General features: G+C 49.7%; 10 protein-coding genes across 10 annotated transcripts; 7 read left to right on the forward strand and 3 right to left on the reverse strand.

Moving 5' to 3' along the window:
- The first annotated feature begins 1,115 nt into the window (after positions 1-1,115).
- On the forward strand, positions 1,116-4,534 carry chsC (chitin synthase C). Its single transcript, XM_025689443.1, has 5 exons — positions 1,116-1,575; positions 1,627-2,041; positions 2,101-2,462; positions 2,574-4,250; positions 4,314-4,534. Exons 1-5 carry the CDS (start codon positions 1,489-1,491, stop codon positions 4,449-4,451), a joined length of 2,679 nt encoding a protein of 892 aa, XP_025535285.1. The 5' UTR covers positions 1,116-1,488; the 3' UTR covers positions 4,452-4,534.
- Positions 4,535-4,923: 389 nt separating this feature from the next.
- Positions 4,924-5,759, reverse strand: BO79DRAFT_275521 (uncharacterized protein; the record flags this gene model as incomplete). Its single annotated transcript, XM_025687675.1, has 1 exon — positions 4,924-5,759. The coding sequence occupies one exon, from the start codon at positions 5,757-5,759 to the stop codon at positions 4,974-4,976; it is 786 nt and encodes a 261-aa protein (XP_025535286.1). The 3' UTR covers positions 4,924-4,973.
- A 910-nt stretch (positions 5,760-6,669) lies between these two features.
- Positions 6,670-7,535, forward strand: BO79DRAFT_57727 (uncharacterized protein; the record flags this gene model as incomplete). Its single annotated transcript, XM_025689444.1, has 1 exon — positions 6,670-7,535. A coding segment is annotated over one exon (730 nt), but the record flags the coding sequence as incomplete, so codon positions are not given.
- On the forward strand, positions 7,536-8,199 carry BO79DRAFT_57728 (uncharacterized protein). The gene has a single exon (XM_025689445.1). The coding sequence runs from the start codon at positions 7,671-7,673 to the stop codon at positions 8,130-8,132; it is 462 nt and encodes a 153-aa protein (XP_025535288.1). The 5' UTR covers positions 7,536-7,670; the 3' UTR covers positions 8,133-8,199.
- Positions 8,200-9,688: 1,489 nt separating this feature from the next.
- BO79DRAFT_181010 (uncharacterized protein) lies at positions 9,689-11,511 on the forward strand. The gene is made up of 2 exons (XM_025680123.1): positions 9,689-10,270; positions 10,334-11,511. The coding sequence occupies exons 1-2, from the start codon at positions 10,052-10,054 to the stop codon at positions 11,261-11,263; spliced, it is 1,149 nt and encodes a 382-aa protein (XP_025535289.1). The 5' UTR covers positions 9,689-10,051; the 3' UTR covers positions 11,264-11,511.
- Positions 11,512-12,840: 1,329 nt separating this feature from the next.
- On the forward strand, positions 12,841-13,257 carry BO79DRAFT_259232 (uncharacterized protein; the record flags this gene model as incomplete). Its single annotated transcript, XM_025686354.1, has 3 exons — positions 12,841-12,975; positions 13,037-13,090; positions 13,165-13,257. The coding sequence occupies 3 exons, from the start codon at positions 12,841-12,843 to the stop codon at positions 13,255-13,257; spliced, it is 282 nt and encodes a 93-aa protein (XP_025535290.1).
- A 1,793-nt stretch (positions 13,258-15,050) lies between these two features.
- On the forward strand, positions 15,051-15,983 carry BO79DRAFT_211355 (uncharacterized protein). Its single transcript, XM_025683008.1, has one exon. It carries the CDS (start codon positions 15,144-15,146, stop codon positions 15,774-15,776), a length of 633 nt encoding a protein of 210 aa, XP_025535291.1. The 5' UTR covers positions 15,051-15,143; the 3' UTR covers positions 15,777-15,983.
- Positions 15,984-16,558: 575 nt separating this feature from the next.
- Positions 16,559-16,925, reverse strand: BO79DRAFT_232359 (uncharacterized protein; the record flags this gene model as incomplete). Its single annotated transcript, XM_025684225.1, has 2 exons — positions 16,559-16,852; positions 16,908-16,925. 2 exons carry the CDS (start codon positions 16,923-16,925, stop codon positions 16,559-16,561), a joined length of 312 nt encoding a protein of 103 aa, XP_025535292.1.
- A 730-nt stretch (positions 16,926-17,655) lies between these two features.
- On the reverse strand, positions 17,656-18,789 carry BO79DRAFT_232360 (ABA 3 protein; the record flags this gene model as incomplete). The annotated part of the gene is made up of 2 exons (XM_025684226.1): positions 17,656-17,955; positions 18,007-18,789. 2 exons carry the CDS (start codon positions 18,787-18,789, stop codon positions 17,656-17,658), a joined length of 1,083 nt encoding a protein of 360 aa, XP_025535293.1.
- A 1,118-nt stretch (positions 18,790-19,907) lies between these two features.
- BO79DRAFT_158301 (cytochrome P450) lies at positions 19,908-21,495 on the forward strand (the record flags this gene model as incomplete). The annotated part of the gene is made up of 4 exons (XM_025678899.1): positions 19,908-20,668; positions 20,723-20,786; positions 20,845-21,078; positions 21,145-21,495. 4 exons carry the CDS (start codon positions 19,908-19,910, stop codon positions 21,493-21,495), a joined length of 1,410 nt encoding a protein of 469 aa, XP_025535294.1.
- Positions 21,496-22,575: the final 1,080 nt, after the last annotated feature.

Genomic DNA, 22,575 nt, shown 5'->3' on the forward strand with positions numbered 1-22,575 from the left:
CGCGAGAGAGCAATTGCGCAAAAAAGTTTTCTCAACGATGACAATCATGCCCTGATTCTCTTTAGCTTCTGCTCTGTTGCTTGACTCCTTTTTTTTTTTTTGCCGTTTCTCTGCTTCTTTCCTCTCAATCCAGTCCATTGAACTTACCTGAATGGGAACTTGCCGGAAATGGAATTTTGCGTGGCCGAAAATCCCCACTGTGGATCACGCGATGTTCGCTGGCCCCAACGGCAGCCAATCATGATAGGAATACACCTCGCTTGCTCGGAAAATTGGCCGGACCGGGGTCCACCGGCTGCGCGTCTTTTCGGGGGAACCTCTGCTTCTTTCGCTTTGTTCACCTTCATTTCCACCTGCACCCACGCTTGCTGCTGCTCGTCTTTCCATCCGAACTCGCATAGTCGCATGGTTGCTCGGTCTTAGCTACCATAGTCGCTCGGACTAAATCGCCGCTAGTAGGCATCCTCATTCTTGGGTCCAATAGGATTGCCCCGGCCTTCGTCATCCACTGGATCCGATCCGGGAACCATGACAGTCCGCCGAATTTTCTCGACGCCCACCTTCAACGCCCGCCCATCACATCATCCTGTCTGCCCCCTCCTCCGTCTTCGTCGTCGCAATCGTTTTCCACCGTCAACGCGGCCACACACACTTCGCCTCTTCCTGCCCAAGAGCGCTATGTTGGAACCCTTTCTGTATTCTCCGTCGAGTCCGAGGGATCAGGGTCATGAGCCCGTATAAATATATCCTGTCGACCATGGGTATCCGTTGATGGAGGTGGTCCCCCCGGATAAGGATTTTTACTCCCGGTGGAGCCAGGCTGCTGACGACAAGAGATCTTAAACATCCGCTACCGACAAGTTAGGACCGTCGCTGGCCATTTCCAGTTCCTGTGCACTGCCCGGCGTGGCTATAATGCTGGTCTGCATTGTTCCTGGCGGGCCAAAAAGGAAAATTATCCTGCTCCCACTGCGACGGACAAGCATCATCTGGCTACTATTCTGGTATCGCCCCCCGGACCGCCAGATATATCGCACACTGTAAACACGCATCCTCCGTCGAATTATCGCCACTACTCTCCAAGGCTTAGACTTTCATCCCCCGCCATCTCGTCCTCTTATTTGCCCTGTCCCGTAGCTGCTTCGTTCCCCCCCTATATATAGTTCTTGGGCACGTATCCAATGGTCCATGGGTGCTCCACTCTTCTAGCAGTTGGTTTATCTACGCCCTAGCCCAATTGACGGTTGCGTGGTACCGTTGTTGTCCCCAGCCCATTTTTTTCCCCCTAGGCCCTCTTTTTCTTCCCTCCTTTGGGGGGCTCCTGTTTATTTTTGTGCCCTTTTTAATTTTGCAGTGTTATTTTTGGGATCCTTCTTTGCCCAGCCCCAGAACCTCCCTAGAACCCTCGTTATACTTTTACCCTTTCCCTGTTTGCCTCAAGAAGACCACTCGTCGCAACTTCCGGCAATCCCATCTTCAACCTTCAAGATGGGTACGCCGACACATCCATACTCGGCCCATTCGCCTCGGGAAAGCGAAAGCAGCTACTTCTCCCACACGTCTCCCCCCCATGGTGTGAGTGTGTCCCGTCAAGCTGGCCGCCCGTTCAATACCTAATCGTGATAGCTCCAAACTTACCACTCCGAGCAACATGAGCACGACGAGCAGGAACAGTCTCTGCTGGAGCGCAACAATTCCAGTCACTACGGCACGCCCTTCGATGATCCTGCCGTGTCGACAGACTCCATCCGTCGCTACACTCTGCACGACGACGGTCCTGCAGTCTTCGCCGCGCCCCCTTACCAAGAATCCGAAGCCGCTTCCGAAAACACCTTCCGTGCCCGGAGCAATGGCGACAAGGCTTCCCGTGAAGGGAGTCGCGCGGGGGCCCTGCGCCGTTACGGAACGAGAAAGATCAACCTGGTGCAGGGTTCCGTCCTGAGTATCGACTACCCGGTGCCGAGTGCCATTCAGAACGCCATCCAGCCCCAATACCGGGATGCGGAGGAGGCATTCTCCGAGGAATTCACACACATGAGATGTAGGTGCCATGCGACTTTGCGGAGATGGCCAATTGTCCGGCTGACCAAAGCATCGCAGACACGGCCGCCACTTGTGATCCCGACGAGTTCACGCTGCGCAACGGTTACAATCTGCGGCCGGCTATCTATAACCGGCATACCGAGTTGCTGATCGCCATCACCTACTACAACGAAGACAAGGTCTTGACCGCGCGTACCCTTCACGGTGTCATGCAGAACATCCGTGACATTGTCAACTTGAAGAAATCCGAGTTCTGGAACAAGGGTGGCCCTGCTTGGCAGAAGATCGTGGTCTGTTTGGTTTTCGATGGTATTGAGCCATGCGACAAAAACACACTGGATGTGTTGGCGACGATTGGTATCTACCAGGATGGAGTCATGAAGAAGGACGTTGACGGGCGGGAAACCGTTGCCCACGTTGTAAGTTTTGCTTCTTTCCACTTTTCCTCCGCTGCCGCCGTTGTGCAGACCGCCTTTGGACCATCGGGGATCGGCACCGCAAGGAGTCCGATTGTGTACTGACCGTCGCAGTTTGAATATACTACCCAATTGTCCGTCACTCCGACGCAGCAGTTGATTCGGCCCCAGGGCAATGAGTCGACCAACTTCCCCCCGGTGCAGATGATCTTCTGTCTCAAGCAGAAGAATAGCAAGAAGATCAACTCCCACCGTTGGCTGTTCAACGCCTTCAGTCGTATCTTGAACCCGGAAGTCGTCATTCTGCTGGATGCCGGTACCAAACCCGGTCATAAATCTCTGCTTGCTCTCTGGGAGGCCTTCTACAATGACAAGACACTCGGTGGAGCCTGTGGTGAGATCCATGCAATGCTGGGACAGGGCTGGCGCAAGGTCGTCAATCCGCTAGTCGCTGCGCAGAACTTCGAGTACAAGATTTCTAATATTCTCGATAAACCCCTGGAAAGTGCATTCGGATATGTCAGTGTCTTGCCTGGTGCATTCTCTGCCTATCGGTATCGCGCTATCATGGGCCGTCCGCTGGAACAATACTTCCACGGAGACCACACGTTATCAAAGCGTCTTGGAAAGAAGGGTATTGACGGCATGAATATCTTCAAGAAGAACATGTTCTTGGCCGAGGATCGTATTCTCTGCTTCGAATTGGTGGCCAAGGCTGGCTTCAAGTGGCATCTCAGTTACGTCAAGGCGTCCAAGGGTGAGACCGATGTTCCGGAAGGCGTGGCCGAATTCATCAGTCAAAGACGTCGTTGGCTGAACGGTTCTTTTGCCGCTGGTCTGTATTCCATCATGCATTTCGGTCGTATCTACCGCAGTGGTCACAGTATCATTCGCATGTTCTTCCTGCACATTCAGATGATCTACAACGTGTGTCAACTGATCATGACCTGGTTCTCCCTTGCTTCTTACTGGCTCACTAGTTCCGTCATCATGGATCTGGTGGGTACGCCGTCTACGAGTAACAAGAACAAGGGTTGGCCATGGGGTAACGATGCGTCGCCCATTGTCAACAACTTCGTCAAATACGGTTACGTCTGGGTTCTTACGCTGCAGTTCATCATGGCTTTGGGTAATCGGCCGAAGGGTGTCAAAATTCCTTACATCTTGTCCTACCTTTACTTCTCCCTCGTCCAGTTGTACGTCCTCATCCTGTCGTTCTACCTGGTCGTGGGTGCCTTTAACGGTGGTATGATGGACTTCAACTTCGACGAAGGCGTTGGCACATTCCTTTCCTCATTCTTCAGCTCCAGCGGTGGTGGTATCGTCCTGATCGCTTTGGTCTCCACCTACGGAATCTACATCATTGCGAGTGTCCTGTATATGGATCCCTGGCACATCATCACCAGTTCCTGGGCCTACTTCCTGGGTATGACGACCTCGATCAACATCCTGATGGTCTACGCCTTCTGTAACTGGCACGACGTTTCATGGGGTACTAAGGGTTCGGACAAAGCCGAGGCCCTGCCTTCCGCGCAAACCAAGAAGGACGACGACAACAAGCAGAACTTTATCGAGGAAATCGACAAGCCGCAAGCTGATATCGACAGTCAGTTCGAGGCAACGGTGAAGCGGGCGTTGTCGCCGTGGATCGAGCCAGAGGAAGAGGGCGGCAAGAGTCTGGACGATGCGTACCGCAACTTCCGTACTGTGCTCGTGTGTCTGTGGGTGTTTAGTAACCTGCTCGTGACGCTGTTGATCACCGCCACTGGAGTAGACAAGATGTGTCTGACGGTACGTTCCCTCCCTGTTCTCTGGTAAAGCTATAACTTGTAACATCATCTAACGAAATTCCAGAACACTTCCACCACCCGTACATCCTGGTACTTCGAGGTCATTCTGTGGATCACGGCCGGTCTGTCGTTGTTCCGTTTCATTGGCTCGCTGTGGTTCTTGGGCCGGTCGGGTATTCTGTGCTGTGTGTCCCGGCGCTAATTGCGATCGCGTTGGGAAAAGAGAGCGCGCCGAGACCTATTTCGCTATATACCTATCCACCTACCTACCTATCCTGCATGATTATGTCGTGTTATCCAGCGCGTGGTTCCATGGGATTGTACATTTATGGACCTGTTTGAGTGTTGATCTATTTTGTTTCCCCTTCTATGCAATGATAATAATAGAGCGGTTTTGATCTATTGGTGAAATTGTTGGAATTTTAGAATAGCTGAGATGATTGATAAAAGAATGACATGACCAATTGCATACTACCAGTTTACCGTGGGAGCAGAGTATTGAATTCAACGAATACTAACCCCAATCGAAGAAAAGAAACGATAACGCCAATGTAACCACAGAATCACCAGCTGCCAGCGAAACAACCGCCCAACCAAGCCCAGACCCATCAGCCTACCCAGCCAAAGCCAGAGCCAGCTCCAGCTCCAACTTCAAGCATACTAATCAACCCCACCCAAGGCTGCAGAACTTCGTTCCAATAAACCTTCTCACAGGGAACCACAACTACCAACCATTCCATTCATCATCCTTCTTCCCCAATGCCTTCTTCACAGTCGCACACCCCTCCACATCACCCGCATGGGCCTCAAGAAGCGCTTCCAATGACAGCCTAGTAATATCACACACCTCCTGAGACGAGATATTGCCCACCTCAATTTGCAAATCAAGACAAGCCTCATGGAAACAATGAAGCTTCGCACACACCGCGTCCATCTCGGCCCGAATGTCTTGTGCTTGCTCCTCGAGAGCCAGTAGCTTATCAGCGATATCCTGAAAGGCCCTGAGGTTCTTCTCATAGACCTTTTCACCCTGCTTGATGATGTCGAGAGCGGTGTCTACCCATGGTAGATCCTCGCGAGCACCACCCCATCCGTCGGACTTCTGCTCGAAAGGCCTCCACTCACGGAGTTCGTCTTCGGTGCCGATGGTCGATTCCGCTTCGGCAGCGGTGGTGGCGGTGGCGGGAGTGGTTGCGGATTCGAGTTGTTCCACTAGGACCTTGAGATTGGCGAGGAGGTGGGCGGGAATGGTAGGCTTGGTGGTGGTGGTGGTGGTCGAGGTAGTGGTAGTGGTGCGCTTCGCGTCCCGGGTTGCAAGAGTCGGGGAAAGTATAGGACGTTTCTTCTGGGGAGTGGAGCTGGAAGATGGCCAAACAACGGAGGGCGCGGCGGAGGAGGTGGAGGGAGTCATGGCGAAGGGGAACTTGGTCGACGCGGCACGGTTGTTCAGGGCTTTGGAGATGGAGTCCTTAAAGCTCTCCCGCTTGATCTTGGTTTTGGTGTCGTCCATTGTTGATGGAGATCACTTGGGGTGGTTGAGGTAGATTATGATGATTGAGAAGATGGGGAGATTGGAAGCGAGGTGTGAGTGGATGGAAGAGGGAGGAAGGAAGAGAGGAAGAGATGAAGGGGCCTTTTAAGGTAGACAGCCAGTGTTATTTAGGTGAAAGAATCTTGAGGTTAAGTGGTGGCCGTGGGATTAATTCACTTCTTTCTACTTCACTCTATGGAGAGTGCTTTGTAGGTGTTGGGAATGTTTGCCATATTCATGCCTGATGGCTAAATTGATAAAAGACTAAGTACCCAGTCAAGTAATTGTGGGTATTGTACTATTTGTGTTTGAGTTACTGCAGTTAGATTCTCTCTCGGTCAAAATATACTACTACTCTACTGGACAATGCCAGCTTAACTTGCATGTGTTGGAGGTGGTGGTAGATGGGTAGTTATGGTGTGTAGTGAATAGAAATCTAGTAGATCGTTGTTGCTTTGACATATACATAGCGGCCATGCGTCGCCCAGGAGGAATTATCTCTACTACTAGTTATATTTATATGGGTGTTCAGGTAAGCTCGGGTTTCCTCTATTTAGAGACAGTGATTCCTTCGTGGTCTCTCATGGTCTTTGGTGTGGGGCGCTCGAAAGGTGCAGCAAAGGAGAAAGTACCCCGAAAAGATCCATTTATAATCTCAAATGCTGGGAGCGAATGCCTTCGGCCTTGATATAGTTCTATTTTATCTGCATGTATACTGCCAGTGGCGATTTCTCAACGCGGGTTGAAGAAGCCCCGGTGATTCCTTCCCTAAATCATGAATGACCATGATATGTAGTGGTTTTCTTTCTGGCCGATCCTGGTTGTAGCATCAAACCTCTATCAACACTATCACCCAACATATCCTTACGACAGAAATATTCTTTTACGCGATGGACCTCCCAGTTTATAGTACAAGCCAGCCTTCGTTATGTGCCCTGCCCGTGGAGCTCATCCAAGCCATTCTTTGCAACCTTCCAGATCTCGAGTCCCTTAAATCGGCCCAATTGACGCATTCTGCGCTATACTTTGCCTTCATTGGCGCTGAAAGTCACATTTTAAAGCAGATATTAGCGCAAAAGATTCCTACGGCGCTTTTACCAGATGCGTTTTTCGCCTTCGACGCATCCACTGTGGAGGGCGTGTGGACGCAAGATGAAGTGCACTCCATAATCTACCGGCATCGGACCCGCCAAATCTCTTCATCATTTCCTCTAAACCCCCAGTCTGCTTTCAAAATCACTGAATTATATCGCTGGGTTCGACATTTCACCAGACACTTTCTCAGGCAGGCAATAGCCGACCCAATGCAGGGGAGAACCCACCCGCCTATGCCTTTATATCAACCAACATCCTCAGAGGAGTGTCGAGTAGCAAGGGCGCTCTACCGTTTCGAGATCCATCGCCATCTTTTTAGGATGCGTGAGCCGTATGCGAATTATTCCAAGTGTTCACCGGACTTCCTGATAAGTGACCAATGGGGTTACTATTTCCGTCACTTCCCCGCGTGGGAACTTGAGCAGATACTGTCAGTCAGTGAGTATCTCTTTCGGAGGGTGGCCAAATGTGGGTGTCTCTTTCTTCCATTTCCTAGACCGGGTCACATAAGCTCCGAAATCTGATTGCTAAACAGGTTTGCGGCCATTCGCAGAGAATAGGACTTGGACCACCGAGGGTATCTGGTATTATTCCAGCAATGCCTACCTAATGACAGATCCATCGCCTGTAGGAACTCTAGTGAGTTCTACACAGACCCGTAGAGCCCATTTCATTGTGGATTGATCTGACCACAGTCAGCTATGCCACGGCCTGCGGTATATTGGGGACCTCGTCACAGCTCAAACATTTGGCCAGCATAACCTACTCGCCAACGAATTGTTTGGCAAGCCTTTCATGTCTTCGCTACCAGACATATTCAGGGCTATCTGGGAGTCTCAGAATGTATTCCACGCTTATCCATCACTTACATGCGAAGTCGAGGGGCAAACTATCGATTGGCAAGATACAGGGTATGTCGGATCCGATCCGGGCCCAGTTCATGCATGGCATACGATGATGACGGCAACAATCTCGAATGGAGGCGTATCTCCGCAAGTTGGCCATCATTCTATGTGTGAGCTCCGTCGACAGGGTTATGTGTTCTGGGATCAGGTTCGTATCGAGGAATGGGGCCTCAGCAGCAACACCATCGATATCCCTCTTTATTTTCCCAATTGGCAGCAGGAGCTACACCTTAGAACGGCTAGCGCCTTGTACAGTCGGCCACACTTGTATTATAATGCAGGCGTGGGTAGCTGGTGGTACCCAAGAGAAATAGCCCCCCTTCCTGTCGTCCGATTGCCTCCGAGACAGTAGAGGAGCATTCTTTGGTGGCTGAAGATGAGTCACAGACATACTTTGCTATAGCGGAAGGCTACAACATGCCTGTCGGTCAGTGAATCTCACAGGCGGGTTCAAAACTCGATGATTGGGTTGGTATGGTAGGATGATTATATAGACATAGATAATGTAGGTACCTTCAGCACCGAAAATTTGACCGGGCATGGCGTTGATGGATATTCATACATGGTATATAACACGGGCCCAAGATGGTAGCGTAGTACAAAATCCGTGTCACTTTATCACTTTAGTTAGTACCGACCAGACGGGTGAAACCTCGCGACTAGGTTCAAACATAACCCCACGAATCTCTACTGCAGGCACTAGGCAGACACAATCCTGGTGGCTGGCACTGCCACCGCGGGACGGACCCTGTGATGCATCTGAGACACGGAATTGCCGCTGTCTTAATTAGAGTTTGTAACCTCCCAATCTTGACAGACATAAGCCTGTCAATGTGTCAGAGGAACCTTCTAGCCAAGGATGAGACCGAATTTACAATTCGCAGCCCAGCTAATTGAAGGCTAGGCAATATTAGGAATATGCAGGAACGCCATAGGTACTACATGACAAATAGAGGAAACAAAGAATGACTATTGAAGAGTTGTTGGTACGACGTGAATATCAAGCCCAGTAGAAGACCTGTCATGTCAGAACGAAACTCCCTTGCAGCAAAGCACCATCTTGAAAGTTGGGCTGCAGAGGAATCTTTATGAATCAAATATCTTAATGACAGGGTGCTGATCGTGCCAAGATCGTGTCAAAGTTCGCGAGGACCCTGATCGTGTGGTGTGACATGCCTTTCGGGCAGTGATCGTCGCAGGATCTGAACCTTGGGTGATCCTTTCATGTATGTTTTCTGTTCATCCAAGATGAGGGTAAAACACGTGTGAGGATGAAACACCAGGTATAATGAGAATATGTACCTATAGCCGAGATGAAGAGTTTCAAGAGTTGCATTGCATTCTGAAGATCATCAACAAGCACACGCATACCCACACCCACACCCACACCCACACAAGTTAAGCACAAAATAACCGTAGACGATGCCGATCATCCTGTCTGTCTGCTCGTATTAGTCTAAAGAATAGGATCTGCCCCGTAGCGTTTACCCTCGGAGGAAGCTGACGTTGGCCAACCCAAAGAAGCAACACGGTGTGAAAGACAATGAGTCCCGTCGCCCACCAATCAAGTGGGGAGAAACTGCTCGCTACGTTGACCTCGATCTAGCAGAGTGTTCTTGGCGCTAAAGCCAACAGAGAGGGTCTGGTAGGAAAAAGCTTGTGTGGCGTAGACAAGTTAAGACACGGGCTAGAAGCCGAACAAAATAGGGGGCCAGCCATTGACGAGTGGACACTCATTGCTGGAAATACCTCGGAAGCTTCCGAGCCAAGCTCGGGTCAAGCAATGGTTCAGCGTAGGCATCCATGAAATAAGGTTCCGCAAAGGGGAAAAGAAGAGTCACAGATACCATGGGGAACAAATAGCAAAGAAGTCCGTCCTCGAGTCTGAGTCTGCCTGGTGGTGGAGGAAAGATGATGGGCGGGATTGCGTGGTCAGCCTTATAGGGCGCGCGTATTGCTGCATCGGACTCCGCGGATTCCTCTCTCTTTGAACGGGATCGACTGAAACCTGGCTGCCTATTAGGTCCCTGATCCATCTCATCCTGTCTTCTTCCTACGACTAGTACGACTGCAGTGCTCGTGATAGTCATACTTATCTACACGCCATACCTGCAGACTCCCCCGCCATCTCCCCCCTAGTCATTTAGTCTCTCCTGTTCTGTTCCGTTCCCCTCATGAATTTTCCCATTTGACCGACTGCTATCTTGGCAAACCGTCACTCTTTACAGATTCATCTATATTTTCTTTATTTCTTCCTGCGCATCAGTCATCATGCGTACCCGTTTCCTGTGCCTCGCGGGCGCCTGGCTGGCCAGCTGTGCTGCCAGTCCAGTTGCCAGTCATCCTGGTGATGCTTCCGTGCCCCAGATGGCTATCAAGGACTCGCACGCCCCGTTCCCCGTCGTGACTGGCCATGAGATTCATATTCCCTGTGCTACGATCCCAGGGTCCAAGGAGGATGAGGCAAAGGATGCCTCTAAAGCATATCTGGTACGTGCGCCCGTACTAACGACGGTCGGAAAGGGTCCAAGCATCACTAACCTTGCCATGTAGGCGATGAAACTCCGCACGGAGAGCAATGCTCTATTTGTCAACGATGTTACCGTCTTTCCTAGTTCATTTCCCATGCATTTGCCGGCAACCCGATACCAGGACGCGTCCCGTCAGAATGCGGAGCATCTGCTCCTGCAGTACGCCATGGACATCGAATATATGCCCCCTCGTCCGGATGGGTCCCTAGTCCAAGACATCTACCGTGTGCAACTCAAGTTCTTCGACCTTTCCGGCCGTCCTGCCACGACAGACACTGTCAGCGTTCGACTGTCGTCACAGCTGTCGGGCGAATTGTACATTACTCAGATCAGCGTCGAGCCACTTCCCCACTACCATGACGCGCACGGCGATGGAAATTGTGTCTGGCACGCCAAGTACTGGAACTTGATTATGGAAAAGTATCGTACCTGGCGCGAGAAGAAAGGACACGGCGCCCACAAAGGACCCAAGTCGCAGGAGAGTGACAACCACGAGCACAATGATCATCACCATCATCCCAAGGAGCGACCAGCAACCCACGAGGGAGCCGAGGAGCGCAGACCGTTCCTCAAGGAACGGCCCACCGCACACCAGGAGGATAAAGAGAACAGTCCAGAACTCCCCACGACGGACTCCGACAAAGCTGCGCCCGACTCCCCGTTCCGGGTGTATGGGGTGGACAAATCTCTGCGACCGACAGCTTTGCGTAACAAGGATTACCGCCGGGACTTCTGGCGACTCGTGGTGCCTGCCATCATTCCGGGACTTTTGGGGGCCGTTGCTGGATTGGTAGTGTGCACGATGGGGTTGCTTCTCTGGAAGATTGTGGCATGCACGTGTGTCAGTATGCAGCAGGGTCGGAGATGTCGGAAGCGTTGCCAAAGGAAGCAAGGCGTGTTCTTATCGGAGAAGCAACGACTGCTGCAGCAAGACGAGCTGAGTGAGGCGTAGTCCCATTACCCTACTTAGCATTAAGTAGGGATGATGGTAATCCTGCGTGGGGGCTGAGTCGGTCGCAGATGCACGGCGTGATTTTTTATTAACTGATGTAAATAACATGAGACAAGCTGAGTAATGCACATTATTTGCTCCATGTGATAGTCTATCGTCTAATATTAGGGTGTGATACAAAGATGTCTCCAGTAGATTATTTGAAAGCGGGGTTTGGGTTACTAGTTACTAGTTAGTCCGGGAAAACTGAGGCCTGCAGGAAACTATTGAAATATTCCCTTGGCGACCGTCACTTTGAAGGAGAAAGAGTTAGTAGAATGGTGGAGGTAGTAGTAGTAGTAGTAGTAGTAGTAGCGGTGGTGGTGGTGGTGATGGAAGAAGAGCCTTCCGATTTCCGAACTGTCTCATCCGGTGTTTAGTAATAGATAACTGAATGGGCAGTTGTTGTTACTCAAAGGAAGCAGGGGGATGGGCTGTTGCCTGGACTAGCAGAGACTGCATCATCCACTGGCCCCAATGAATCCCTTCCCTTCCCTTCCCTTCCGTGCGTCATGGCTCCCCTCAAAACCGGTCCTCCACATCTTGCTTTCTTCCTCTGCTGAAAATAAATAGCCAATACAACTGATTCATTTCTGCGATGATCACCCCCCTCAAGATCCTGATTGGCGTGGAAAATACGTATGTCGCTGCAGGGCTGGCGATACGCCGGGGAACGGGGGCAAAACCGAGTAGGGTAAATTCCCAAGATGATCCACGGGCGGAAATAACCGGCTACTACAAAAATCCTTCACAATTCTACTAATCATACTAATGAGTACACTACTCTGTGCTTTTACTTTTTCGAGTTGAGAGAGATTACGGAGGACCACCACCGGCTTGGTCTGGGTCTTGTCATTGGACAAGCCTTGTCGCGAAGCTTGTCCAAAAAGCTTAGTTGACCGCCAGTGGATGCTCTCTGATTGGGGGTGTGGCTGTGATGTGATCCACCTCGTCACAATACTGATTATTATTCATTAATTAACCCATGTATTGAACCATTTGAATGGCTGGTCCCTGAGCCACCGATCATCCACCGTGTCTGATCCACTTCAGTTACTACTTTGTACCACTTATTCCTTCTCGGCAGGGCTGAGCCAGTGATGTCACCTCCACCTGCAACCGATGCAAGAATAGCAACCACCAACTGGGAATGGTCGACTGACTGTCTTGTCTCTCCTCAGCTTCGCCCGCCCAATCCTTTCTAACCCACCAGCAGTCGACACGATCTATCGGCGCCTAACGGTGAGGTCATCACCTCGCCTATCTTCTCCTTGGATGCTAATAGGGCTGACCGCTGGGCCCCCCCGACTCCCCAGATTGCAAAATGGCCAACGGATAAATACTACTAACTGCCCCCGCCCGGTACCTATTCTTCTTCTTTTCATTCTTTAGCATTTCAGATACCCTTTCGCCTTCCCTCGGATAACTCCTTATCTACCCGTGTGACTCCGGCTTAAGTCAGCTTCTCCCATCTCCCAACTCTCCCATTGCCGAAAGAGCAAAAAAGCAAACAAACCCCAACAAAAGCCACCGCCGAGATGTTCGACTGGTTCAAGTCTTCCAACAAGGAGTCTGCTACCCAGCAGCCCACCTGGAACCCCAACACCATGACCATGCAGCAGCCTTCCGCCCCGGAAGCTCCCGTAACCGAGCAGGTCGTCACCGGTCAACCCGTGCGTCCCACCCATCTTCCACCCCCCTTGCCGCACAAAAACAAATCTAACATACCTCTAGGGCCAGCAAGAGACGATGCAGATGGGCCTGCGTGGTGGTGGTGAGGGCGAGGATGTTTGCTGTGGCGTGTATGTTTATCTCTCTATGCTCTAACGTGCTATTGATCGACACTAACCATACGATAATAGGTGCGCCGGTCTTTGCTGCTTCGAATGCTGCGAATGCTGCTGCTAGATGAGATAATCACCCGGATAGACCATCTTCTATACTACGATCCTTAACGTCCATGTACTGTTAATATTGCTCGCATCATGACTATACCATGTTTTTAGCCTGGAGACTGAAGTGATAGAAGGTCCGCATCCTGGTCTTCATATACCAATGTCACAATAATATCTTACAATATGCTCTTATTCCATTCTACCTTATTTCTTTTCATACTACTTTGCATTGAATTTCTTTATAACCCGGTGGCCTCTATAACGGAACGTTATGGTTCAATTCACCCACTGGCCGACACAGGGAAAGGCCAAGGCAATGGAGCACCTGCCAAGATCGCAGTGATTGCGGATTTGTTGTCGATCCCGATGACCAAAAAGCTTATTGTTGGGACTTCGCTGAAAGAATAGTAACATATATATAGAAGGTTATTTTCTAGACCACCGTCAATTGTGGATCGCCTTCAAGAGTAAGTGTTGTCGGTGCCAATCCATATACAAAAAAGTTAATTTGATCCGTGACTTCACTGACAGATATATATCTACTAAGTACTAACTAATAGAGACTACTCTAGTACTAATGTTAGTGAGATAATTTTCTCATGAATCGATTCGTCAAAGAGACAGCCAGACTACTCAAGTGGACGACAATTTAAGATAGTTACCAATTACTACAGAGAATGAATGCTACCTCTGGCTAGCATCCACCTTCAAGTCTCCCAAGCCCCAACACCGAGGGGATTATACGGTGGTATCTCATCCCATTAACGTGGGGCGCAGCTGTGGAGTGACTCGCGCCGAAGGCAGCTTGGCACTTGATGCACAGCGCCCTGCTCTAGCCGAGACATCCGACCGGGCCGTTATCATGTATGTCCATTAAAGGGCTTGGATTGTCCACGGAGAATTGATCTTAGCACTGTTGCTCCTGTTCGTGAACGGTGATCCTCGCCCCACGGCTCGTCCGAGTAGCATCAGGCTATCTTACTGCTTCCTCACCATCTATGCGCCATTTTTAAAGGGATCAATGCTTTGTTGAACACTAGAGCAAGGCTGAAAGAGTGAGACTACAACTACCGTGACTCGGACGTCGCTCGGCTAATCGCTGGCGAAGCAGGCAGTCATCTGGTGGTGGCAGAGCAGACCAGAGAGACATTAGACGAACCAGAATCAATAGCGCTAAACTCGAACCAACTATCATGAAAAGTTGCTGCACCCATTTAGGAAACATGCAATTTCCCATGCAGCAACTAGTTCTGACAGATAATTCGCGCCGAGGTCCAACCGTCGTTAGTTGCATTGATTCTGACCTCCGTGACTGATCCGGCTAGCCGCACTTAAAGCCCTTTTTCCTGACCCGTGAGTATAGACCTTCCACAACTTCGACGTTGCAACAATTATCCAACTATATAATAGGGACCCCCCCATGGATCGAAAGGCATATAAATTCAGTGATTGCCACCAGCCAGAACAGACCTTTGTGTCGAAGCGAAGAGGTGAATGGGCCTAAGGGTCCTTAGCCTGGCGCTAAGCACTCTCATTTCCAGCGCTAAATGACATCCGAATGCTACGAAGTGAGACATACCCAATCACCACATCCCATGACAGTCATAGCGGCCCCGGGGTTCTCGTAATAGCGGACCCTATCCGGAGAGAGGTCCGAACAAAGCGGCTCTACAGAATCTTTTTGATGCCCATTCGACTGTCTACTCGCTTGTGTCATTTCCCAAAGCTACCAATGTTGGGGCCGTCAGCATGACCTGAAAATGAGATGAGCTTGGCTCTGCAGCCAAGGCTATAGAAAGGGGGATAAAAGCGCCCCCCTCAAGCCTTTTCCCCTGATACTACACCCCGTTCATCATTCATTCCTCTCTACGGAGTTCTATCAAACAGCAAACCTCACCCAAAATTCAGAACCCCAGAGATAGATCAAGATCATCCCAGCCACCACCATGCGCACCTCCTACCTCCTCGCCGCCGCCCTCACCCTCCTTGGCGGTGCTCACGCCGACGACGACAGCACCACAGTAGTCGGCTACTTCAGGCCCTATTGGTCGGTGGACCTCCCTGAATACGGTGGCTGGACCAGCACCGGCGCCAGCGTCGCAGGCATCAATGCCGTGAAAACCACCTACAAAATGAGCTGTCTCAAAGACGCCCCCAAGACAGACTGCGACATGAAGGACGCATACACTATCATTCAAGGCCCGGAAACCGTCAGTGTCAGCCAAGTATACACTGCTTCGACGTCGGACAAGACCACCAGCTTCGATGTCACCGTGACTTTGTCATACGAATGCTCATTGAAGTCGTGGACTGAATCGGCGAGCTGCACCATGAGCGCGGGTTTCAGTGGAAGTGACGATGGCGCGACGTACGCTTCATCGACGTCGACCAAGTCTACCTATGAGAACCCGACTAGCAGATTCTATTCCCTTGTTGTCACGGGGGGTGTCAAGTCGTTCACCGAGCCCGCCGCTACGAAGACCCCTGATGCTGCTGCTGGTGTCGGGGCTCCTGTTGCGGCCATGATTACGGCGGCGCCTGTTGCGGCCGCTGCTATGGTTGCTGCGGCTTGGGTCTAGTATCGACCAGTGGAAGAATTAAACTGGTTATGGAAAATACTCTAGTCATTAATGGTCTTAATGTGGAAGGATCAAACGATACTTGCGGTAGCACTGCAGTTGCTACATAATAATGAAGTTGTCGGTTGCTTGTTACTTTTACGATGGTTATCCGTCGCTCCTTGTATACCCAGAGTTATCAAATAATTGAATGCTGTTACGGATGCATGCTCCGACTTTTTTTGAATACTGTTATCTGACTGAAAGTATGATTAGAACAATTGCAAGAGGCTTGAAATTCATCTAACCTAGATACTGGCACAGGGGAACCGTAGTAACTGCCACCATGATTCGCAAAAGTAGGATAGTAAAGCAGTAACGCTCGTCATGCTTCCCTGGCAACATCATACATCTAAAGCGCTGATGCGTATCAAAGAAGCAAGCAGAGAAACATCTTTGAATCGATACTAGTTCCAAGTACAATAGCAGTGGCCCCAATGGCCTAAATGCACACCCACACGAGACACCAGATTCTGCCACCTCTTCTCCAAAGCGGTCAAAAAACATACAGAATGCTGACTGGTCATTTCGGGGTTGTTGAAAAATATATCCGTCTATATCCGCCTATATCCGCACTTTTCTTCGCGAGGTCGCTGCGGTTCTGCCGCATTTAGCGGTCGAATAAGCGGTCATATCTGGCAATACTGTGCTTGGGTCTATACTACAGCACACCCATGCTGAACTCTCTGATGTTCTCTAAGCTGGTAGCTATGCCTGGAGGTGTCCCCAGGACCTTTTTCCCTTTATACAGACATAATCCGAGCTACTTCTTCTCGCGCCATAGAGAACGGTCGCGCTTTGGCGTACTTCTCAACATCATCTATCAACACTTTCCCATTCTCACCCGACATAGCGGCGGCTTTTGCCTCGTCACTGGCCCAGGTCACATTGGCTTGGATGCAGTACGGTGCGTCTGGAGGGAATGTGAAAACCTCCCATGAGAGGAGCACATCCTTGCCACAGAGCCTTTCAGCTAAGGGTATGTGGACGTTGATGAAATAGTCCAGGTTGACTTCTGCTTCGCGGGGGTATAGGACCTATGGTATCTATCAGTGACGTTATAGACGTAGAAAATGGTGGGGGAGAAGGTACTGCGTATGTAATGGGCATTTTCGGGAAATAGAAGCGTTCGGTAGGGTTGGAGTACGAGCCGAGGTCAAGAGTAATCAGGTAAGAATTGAGGGAGGAGACTTTTGTAGTGCTATCGTTGTTCCGCTACATTCCCAATGTGGATAGGTTTTGGACTTAGGGGTCTTGTGAGTGAGACAATCGATTTGGTTTGACAATAATGCAGCAGGACAGAAAAGGCTATCATCATGGTGGCTTTGCTGCTTGTATTTCCAAGTAACATCCCTATGATCGGCAACGTGCTAGTCCGTACATCATACCGCAAGTCATGGATGCATGAAGTTCCCGGTAGCCACGGAAGTGCAGAAGACTATGTTCGAGTTTGGGTGGTGCTGAGAAAAACAGGTGATTAAATGGAGGACGCAAGGGTATTGTTTAGGCACACTAGGTCCCAAGGAGCGACAGTGCGTTTGGAGGAAGGATACGATGGAAGGTACGAGAAGAGGAAACTAGAATGGCTCATTCTTCACTTACCCCGTTCTTTGTGTGTAAGCGTCTCTGCGTGCTTTTGGCTGGGCTCCTTGCATGCATCATAATGACAATCTACTATCACAGCTTTGGGAGGGATTACCCCATCAATCAGCTGCAGAAGACAATCATCTCTCTTCCCAGTAATTGTTGTTGTATACTCTACTAAATGGCTGTGTCTCCGCTAGTATTCCACTTAGAGTTTACATTATGGGTCATGAATGTTCGTAGCATTAGAAAGACTTCAAATCCTCAGATTGAGATCTGGGAAAGCTCGCTTAGCACGTTCAGGCAGAGTCTCGAGGAAATGCCCCCATTCGAGACGACACTGATCACAGAGCTGCACACCCCCGAAACAATGATCTCTTTGAGCACCGTAGACCTCACGATATATACACTCAGGGCAATGTTGGTTGTCGGCCCTATCAAGATAATCCGCCAAACCACGGAACATAAACTCATCGCTCCTCTCCATAGACCTGTTGTAATGCTCAAAATCTTCGGCTATACTGGTCTTTCTCCTGTCGATACGATTCCAAAGCTTCTAATTGAGACGTGTCTGGTTGATGACCTCTTTGGTCTCACTCTTGCCCACTGTAAGATCCTCCTCGACGAAGCGGTACCGCCGCATCATTATATGGATGGGGCCACCAAAACTGCGCAAGAAGTTGGTGACAGCAAGATGCCCAGGTGTACCAGCCATTGCCAGATCTATCGCCCAGAGAACTTGTCGTGCTCGGTGAAAGGCCTCAATCCTATGGTCTTCTGGCATGTAGGCAAAGGTACTGTTGGTTTCTCCCTCAGAGCGATGTTTGTAGAAAGCAACGGCATCATACATAGTATCACCGATCTCGCAGAAAATATCATATTGCGCATCAGTGAACCAGATGTCAAGGAGATCGTTGCAAGCCAGGGCAGAAGCTATGGTGAATCGAGCCAGGGCATCGCAGTCTCGCATCCGAAACCACTGCTGTGGTGAATTGACAAGAGCGTTGACATACCGGCGGAATAGTTCGCTGTTGGCGTGACTAACTTTCTGAGATGTAATGAAAAGAAAGGCTTTATATTCGCGGGCCATATCAAGATGCCCTGGGGTGCCGTGGAAGAGTTCATCCAAAATTTCATCGAGATCATAATTGAGGATTTTGGGTCCAGCAGTGATGTCGACCATGCTACCCTGAAACTCGGCGATGACCCCCATGATAATGATGCGCATAAATGCAATATAGCGCTCCCAGTTCGTGTACTGTGGGATTACAGACCGTGAGTACTCCCAAGCGCACGCCAGGACCTCGTCCTTGGTATTTTTTGGTAGGTCAATCCCATCAAGGTCATGGGCGATGTCATCGGGGTAGTACCATTCGTTTTCAATCGTCATCTTGGCTTGCCTTGCACAATGCTAGCTTTGGACCTTTTGATGTTCAGATAGATATTCTGACTTGCTCAGCCTTTAACTAGTACCCTCTATTAGTACCCTCTATTTACCTGAAGGTTACAGTCACACGCCAGATTTATAGAGATACTGGTGCATTGTCTCGACGCGTATGGGTCTATGTTTTCTCTTGCAAACCAGCCTCATGACGTGGGTTACCCTTTCTAGTTACATACATTAACCGCATTTGTTCCGACTCTTGCTGGCACGGAAATGCTGTCCTATATGTGCCTGGCAAATATTATACGAGCAACTTGAGAGATATCCCTTGCGTTCTGTTACAGATCGGGGTCCTCTCCGAAGATATACATGATTGAGGTAGCTTTTAGAATGACAGGAGAACTAGCTACTCTAGGCCTTTAGGTTCGCGTGAAGTTGTTCTGAATGCCTGGTATACCATTGATCTTTGATTTAGCTTGAAGTTTCATGTTCATTCAGTAATTGATTGCAATTATACGCTTGCAGAATGTGCCTAGTAAATGACTTCTTGATTGTAGTGCTGACTATGCCATCATACTAACGATGTTGAAGATCACCTTGCTGCTGAGGGTTCTGCAACATCAGACGGCCGCAAGAATCCATGCAGGTTATGCACCATGAAACCCACGATAATAGCGTAACTCTGACCGGGTCTTCATCATCATGCCGAAGGATTTTCTTGGAATGCTGCTGATAAGCCACCCTGCCAGATTGAAAGCTAACCGTCTGAATATCCAGTCTATTAGTCTATTGTGGTGTGTCGATCGCGATGTGTCAATCATGTATCCCGCGCGTCTCCATACCCTCCGCTCCACCACACCATTTTGTGTAGAATGGCATGACGTAAATAGGTTACCCCAATGAGCAGAGTGCAGATGTGCACGACGGGTTATAGGCTAGATGCACAGATATCGGCTCAGATATGTATGCAGAAGCATATTCATATCAAAATCAGTTGAGAGATGATGTCCTATGCTAGGTATAGGGAAATCACCTCTTTCGCTCTCCACCGCGTTGACTGAAATACCTGCTTTCGTACCATCTCCCATCACTTCAACTATTCTGAGACAAACTACACCCTCACCATGGCTTTCTATAATCTTGCCGCCTTGACAGCATTCGCCCTTCTTGGATGGTATGCCCTTACTTCCATTCTAGCGTGGTATCGACTCCGCAAGTTTCCAACGCCCAGCTGGCTAGCCCATTTCTCCTACCTCTGGCTCGGGAGGTTGACATATAGCGGAAAACAGTATTGGGTACACCGCGAGCTACATCGGAAATATGGCCCGCTGGTTCGGATTGGTCCGAACGAGATCATGACCGATGACCCGGACATCATCCGCTCCATGTCATCAACTCGAAGCACATTTACTCGCGGCGAATGGTATCTAACTGGGCGGTTTAACCCATACTACGACATCCTGTTCACTATTCTAAGTAATGACGGACACAAGAAGGCACGAGCACGTGTCCATGCAGGCTACTCCGGTCGCGAGACGGGGGTTGCCTTGGAACATGGGGTCGATCGTCAGGTAACCCGATTAACTGATTTGCTACGGCAAAAGTACGCTGTCCCTGGGGATGATGCGCCGCTTCTAAACATAGTCGATATAAGCTCCTACTTTACCATGGATGTTATTACAAAGCTGGCCTTTGGGCAAGAATTCGGCTTTCTCCAGGCGGAGAAAGATCGTTATGGCTTCTTCAAAGAAGTGCATTCTCTGTGGCCGCAAATGTCTACAGTGGCAGATGTTCCGTGGATTCGGAGGATTATTTTCTCAAAGCCGTTCCTGAAACTGTTAGGTCCACGCCCCACGAACTCTCATGGCTTCGGTGCGTTGATGGGGTATGTACAGCTCACTTGTGTGTCGACTTAAACAATGTACTGACAACCTGACAGAGTTGCTCGTGAACATGTGCGGGAGAAGTTCTCTACTCTGGACAATAGCAAAGGGGATATGATGGTATGTTGCCATGTAAAGCAAAATTTCACGATAGACTCGCGGTATAACAGCGATGTAGGAATCTTTCATCCGCCATGGACTGACTCAGGAGGAGTGTGAAGCCGAGGGACTCTTCACAATCATCGCCGGGACTGAAAGCACCGCGTCCACTATAAGATCCATCTTGATCCACACCATAAGCTCTCCTGTTGTCTACTCAAAGCTTAAGAACGAGGTTCTCGAAACACTTAAGAGGAGGTCTATTAGCAGCCCTATTAGCAACAAAGACGTCAAAGAACTCCCGTATCTTCAGGTAAGATTCTTCTATCATCCCCAATTTACAAGGCCCCGACCAAGCTGATCTGAAATTGGTGATTAGGCCGTCATTTGCGAAAGCATTCGCATGCGGCCGCCCCTCCTGGGACTCTTTCCCAAGGTTGTGCCCTCGGGTGGTGTTGAATATCATGGACGGTTTATTCCGGAAGGTACTAATATTTGCATGAACGCATCATCTCTCCTACATTCTAAATCACTGTTTGGAAATGACCCGGAGGTCTTCAGACCTGAACGTTTTATGGACTTAGATGAAGATACTTGCAATGAGAGGAGAAGAAACCTCGAACTGGCATTTGGCCATGGACAGAATCAATGCCTGGGCAAGCATATTGCCTTTATGGAGTTTGCGAAGGTAACATTCGAGGTGCGTATCCTTCTACTCGAGACCAGTTAGGCACCGTTTGCTTACTAGTCTTGTAGTTATTCCGCAATTTCGATTTTCAGACAGTGAACCCCTGGCGAGTGAACCATGAGGTGCAGAGCTATGGTGCTTTTCTCGAGTCGAATATGAAGTTTAGGGTAACTGAAAGTGGAGTGTGATTAACTAGTCGGTGTAAGTAATGCACAAGGGAGAACGATCCGTCGCTCGACTATGAGATAGAACCTTTACATAGGCATCTACAGTCTTGTTACAGAGATAGTATTGTCTTGGATTTGAATAAGTTACAAGCAATATGGCGCCATTCGCAGTTAGACTTACCACAGTAGAGAAACAAATTACTGGAGAAATGCATATCTAGGTTTCATGAAAAATGTAATCATCATAATTTGAAATTGCAACTTTGTTTCTTGAGGGATCAGGTGATACTACACAGGTCCCCTTGCAGAAAGAGCCAACATACCTGTCCCACCTTACCTGTCAGTAAATCATCGACTGAACATGGCATAGGCGATAGCAAGAAAGATACGCAGAGATGCAAGTGCAGACGACCCTTTTGGAAGTATGCTGCATTCTTCTAGGGCACGAGAGACACGTAGGGTGGATAAATGACTGCAGAACATTACTGATAATGTGCACTACTGCGATTGGGGCGAAGGAAAGATAGGAGAGAAGGTGGGGGCCTGGAGTCTGTATGACGACCGTCATTGATTCCAACGGTGGCACCATCAAGGCTGCTGTATGCTGAAGACCCGACCTGTCCAATAATACTACGACGTGTGACCTTGCTCTTTCCAGAGAAACCAACGGTCACCATTGAATGGACCGAGTATAGGGATGAGGATGACGTTTTCTCTTGGACGTACTCGTTCGGCGCATCGCATCTTTACGGCATCTGAAGTCTAAAGAAGCAAGATTTGGTCGATTAAGGTGTGGTGGAAATATGCACCTTACCCATACAGGTGAATACACTCAGCGCTGCATAGGGTTATTCCAGTTGCTTGGAACTGGCTGAGGTAGACGAGCGACTGAAGATGTAGGAAAGCAGGGGCCATCGTCATCTGAATCAAACATGGGCCCTTCCACTCGGCAGTG

Source organism: Aspergillus costaricaensis, assembly GCF_003184835.1.
Source record: "Aspergillus costaricaensis CBS 115574 unplaced genomic scaffold BO79scaffold_40, whole genome shotgun sequence".
Classification (NCBI taxonomy): domain Eukaryota; kingdom Fungi; phylum Ascomycota; class Eurotiomycetes; order Eurotiales; family Aspergillaceae; genus Aspergillus; species Aspergillus costaricensis.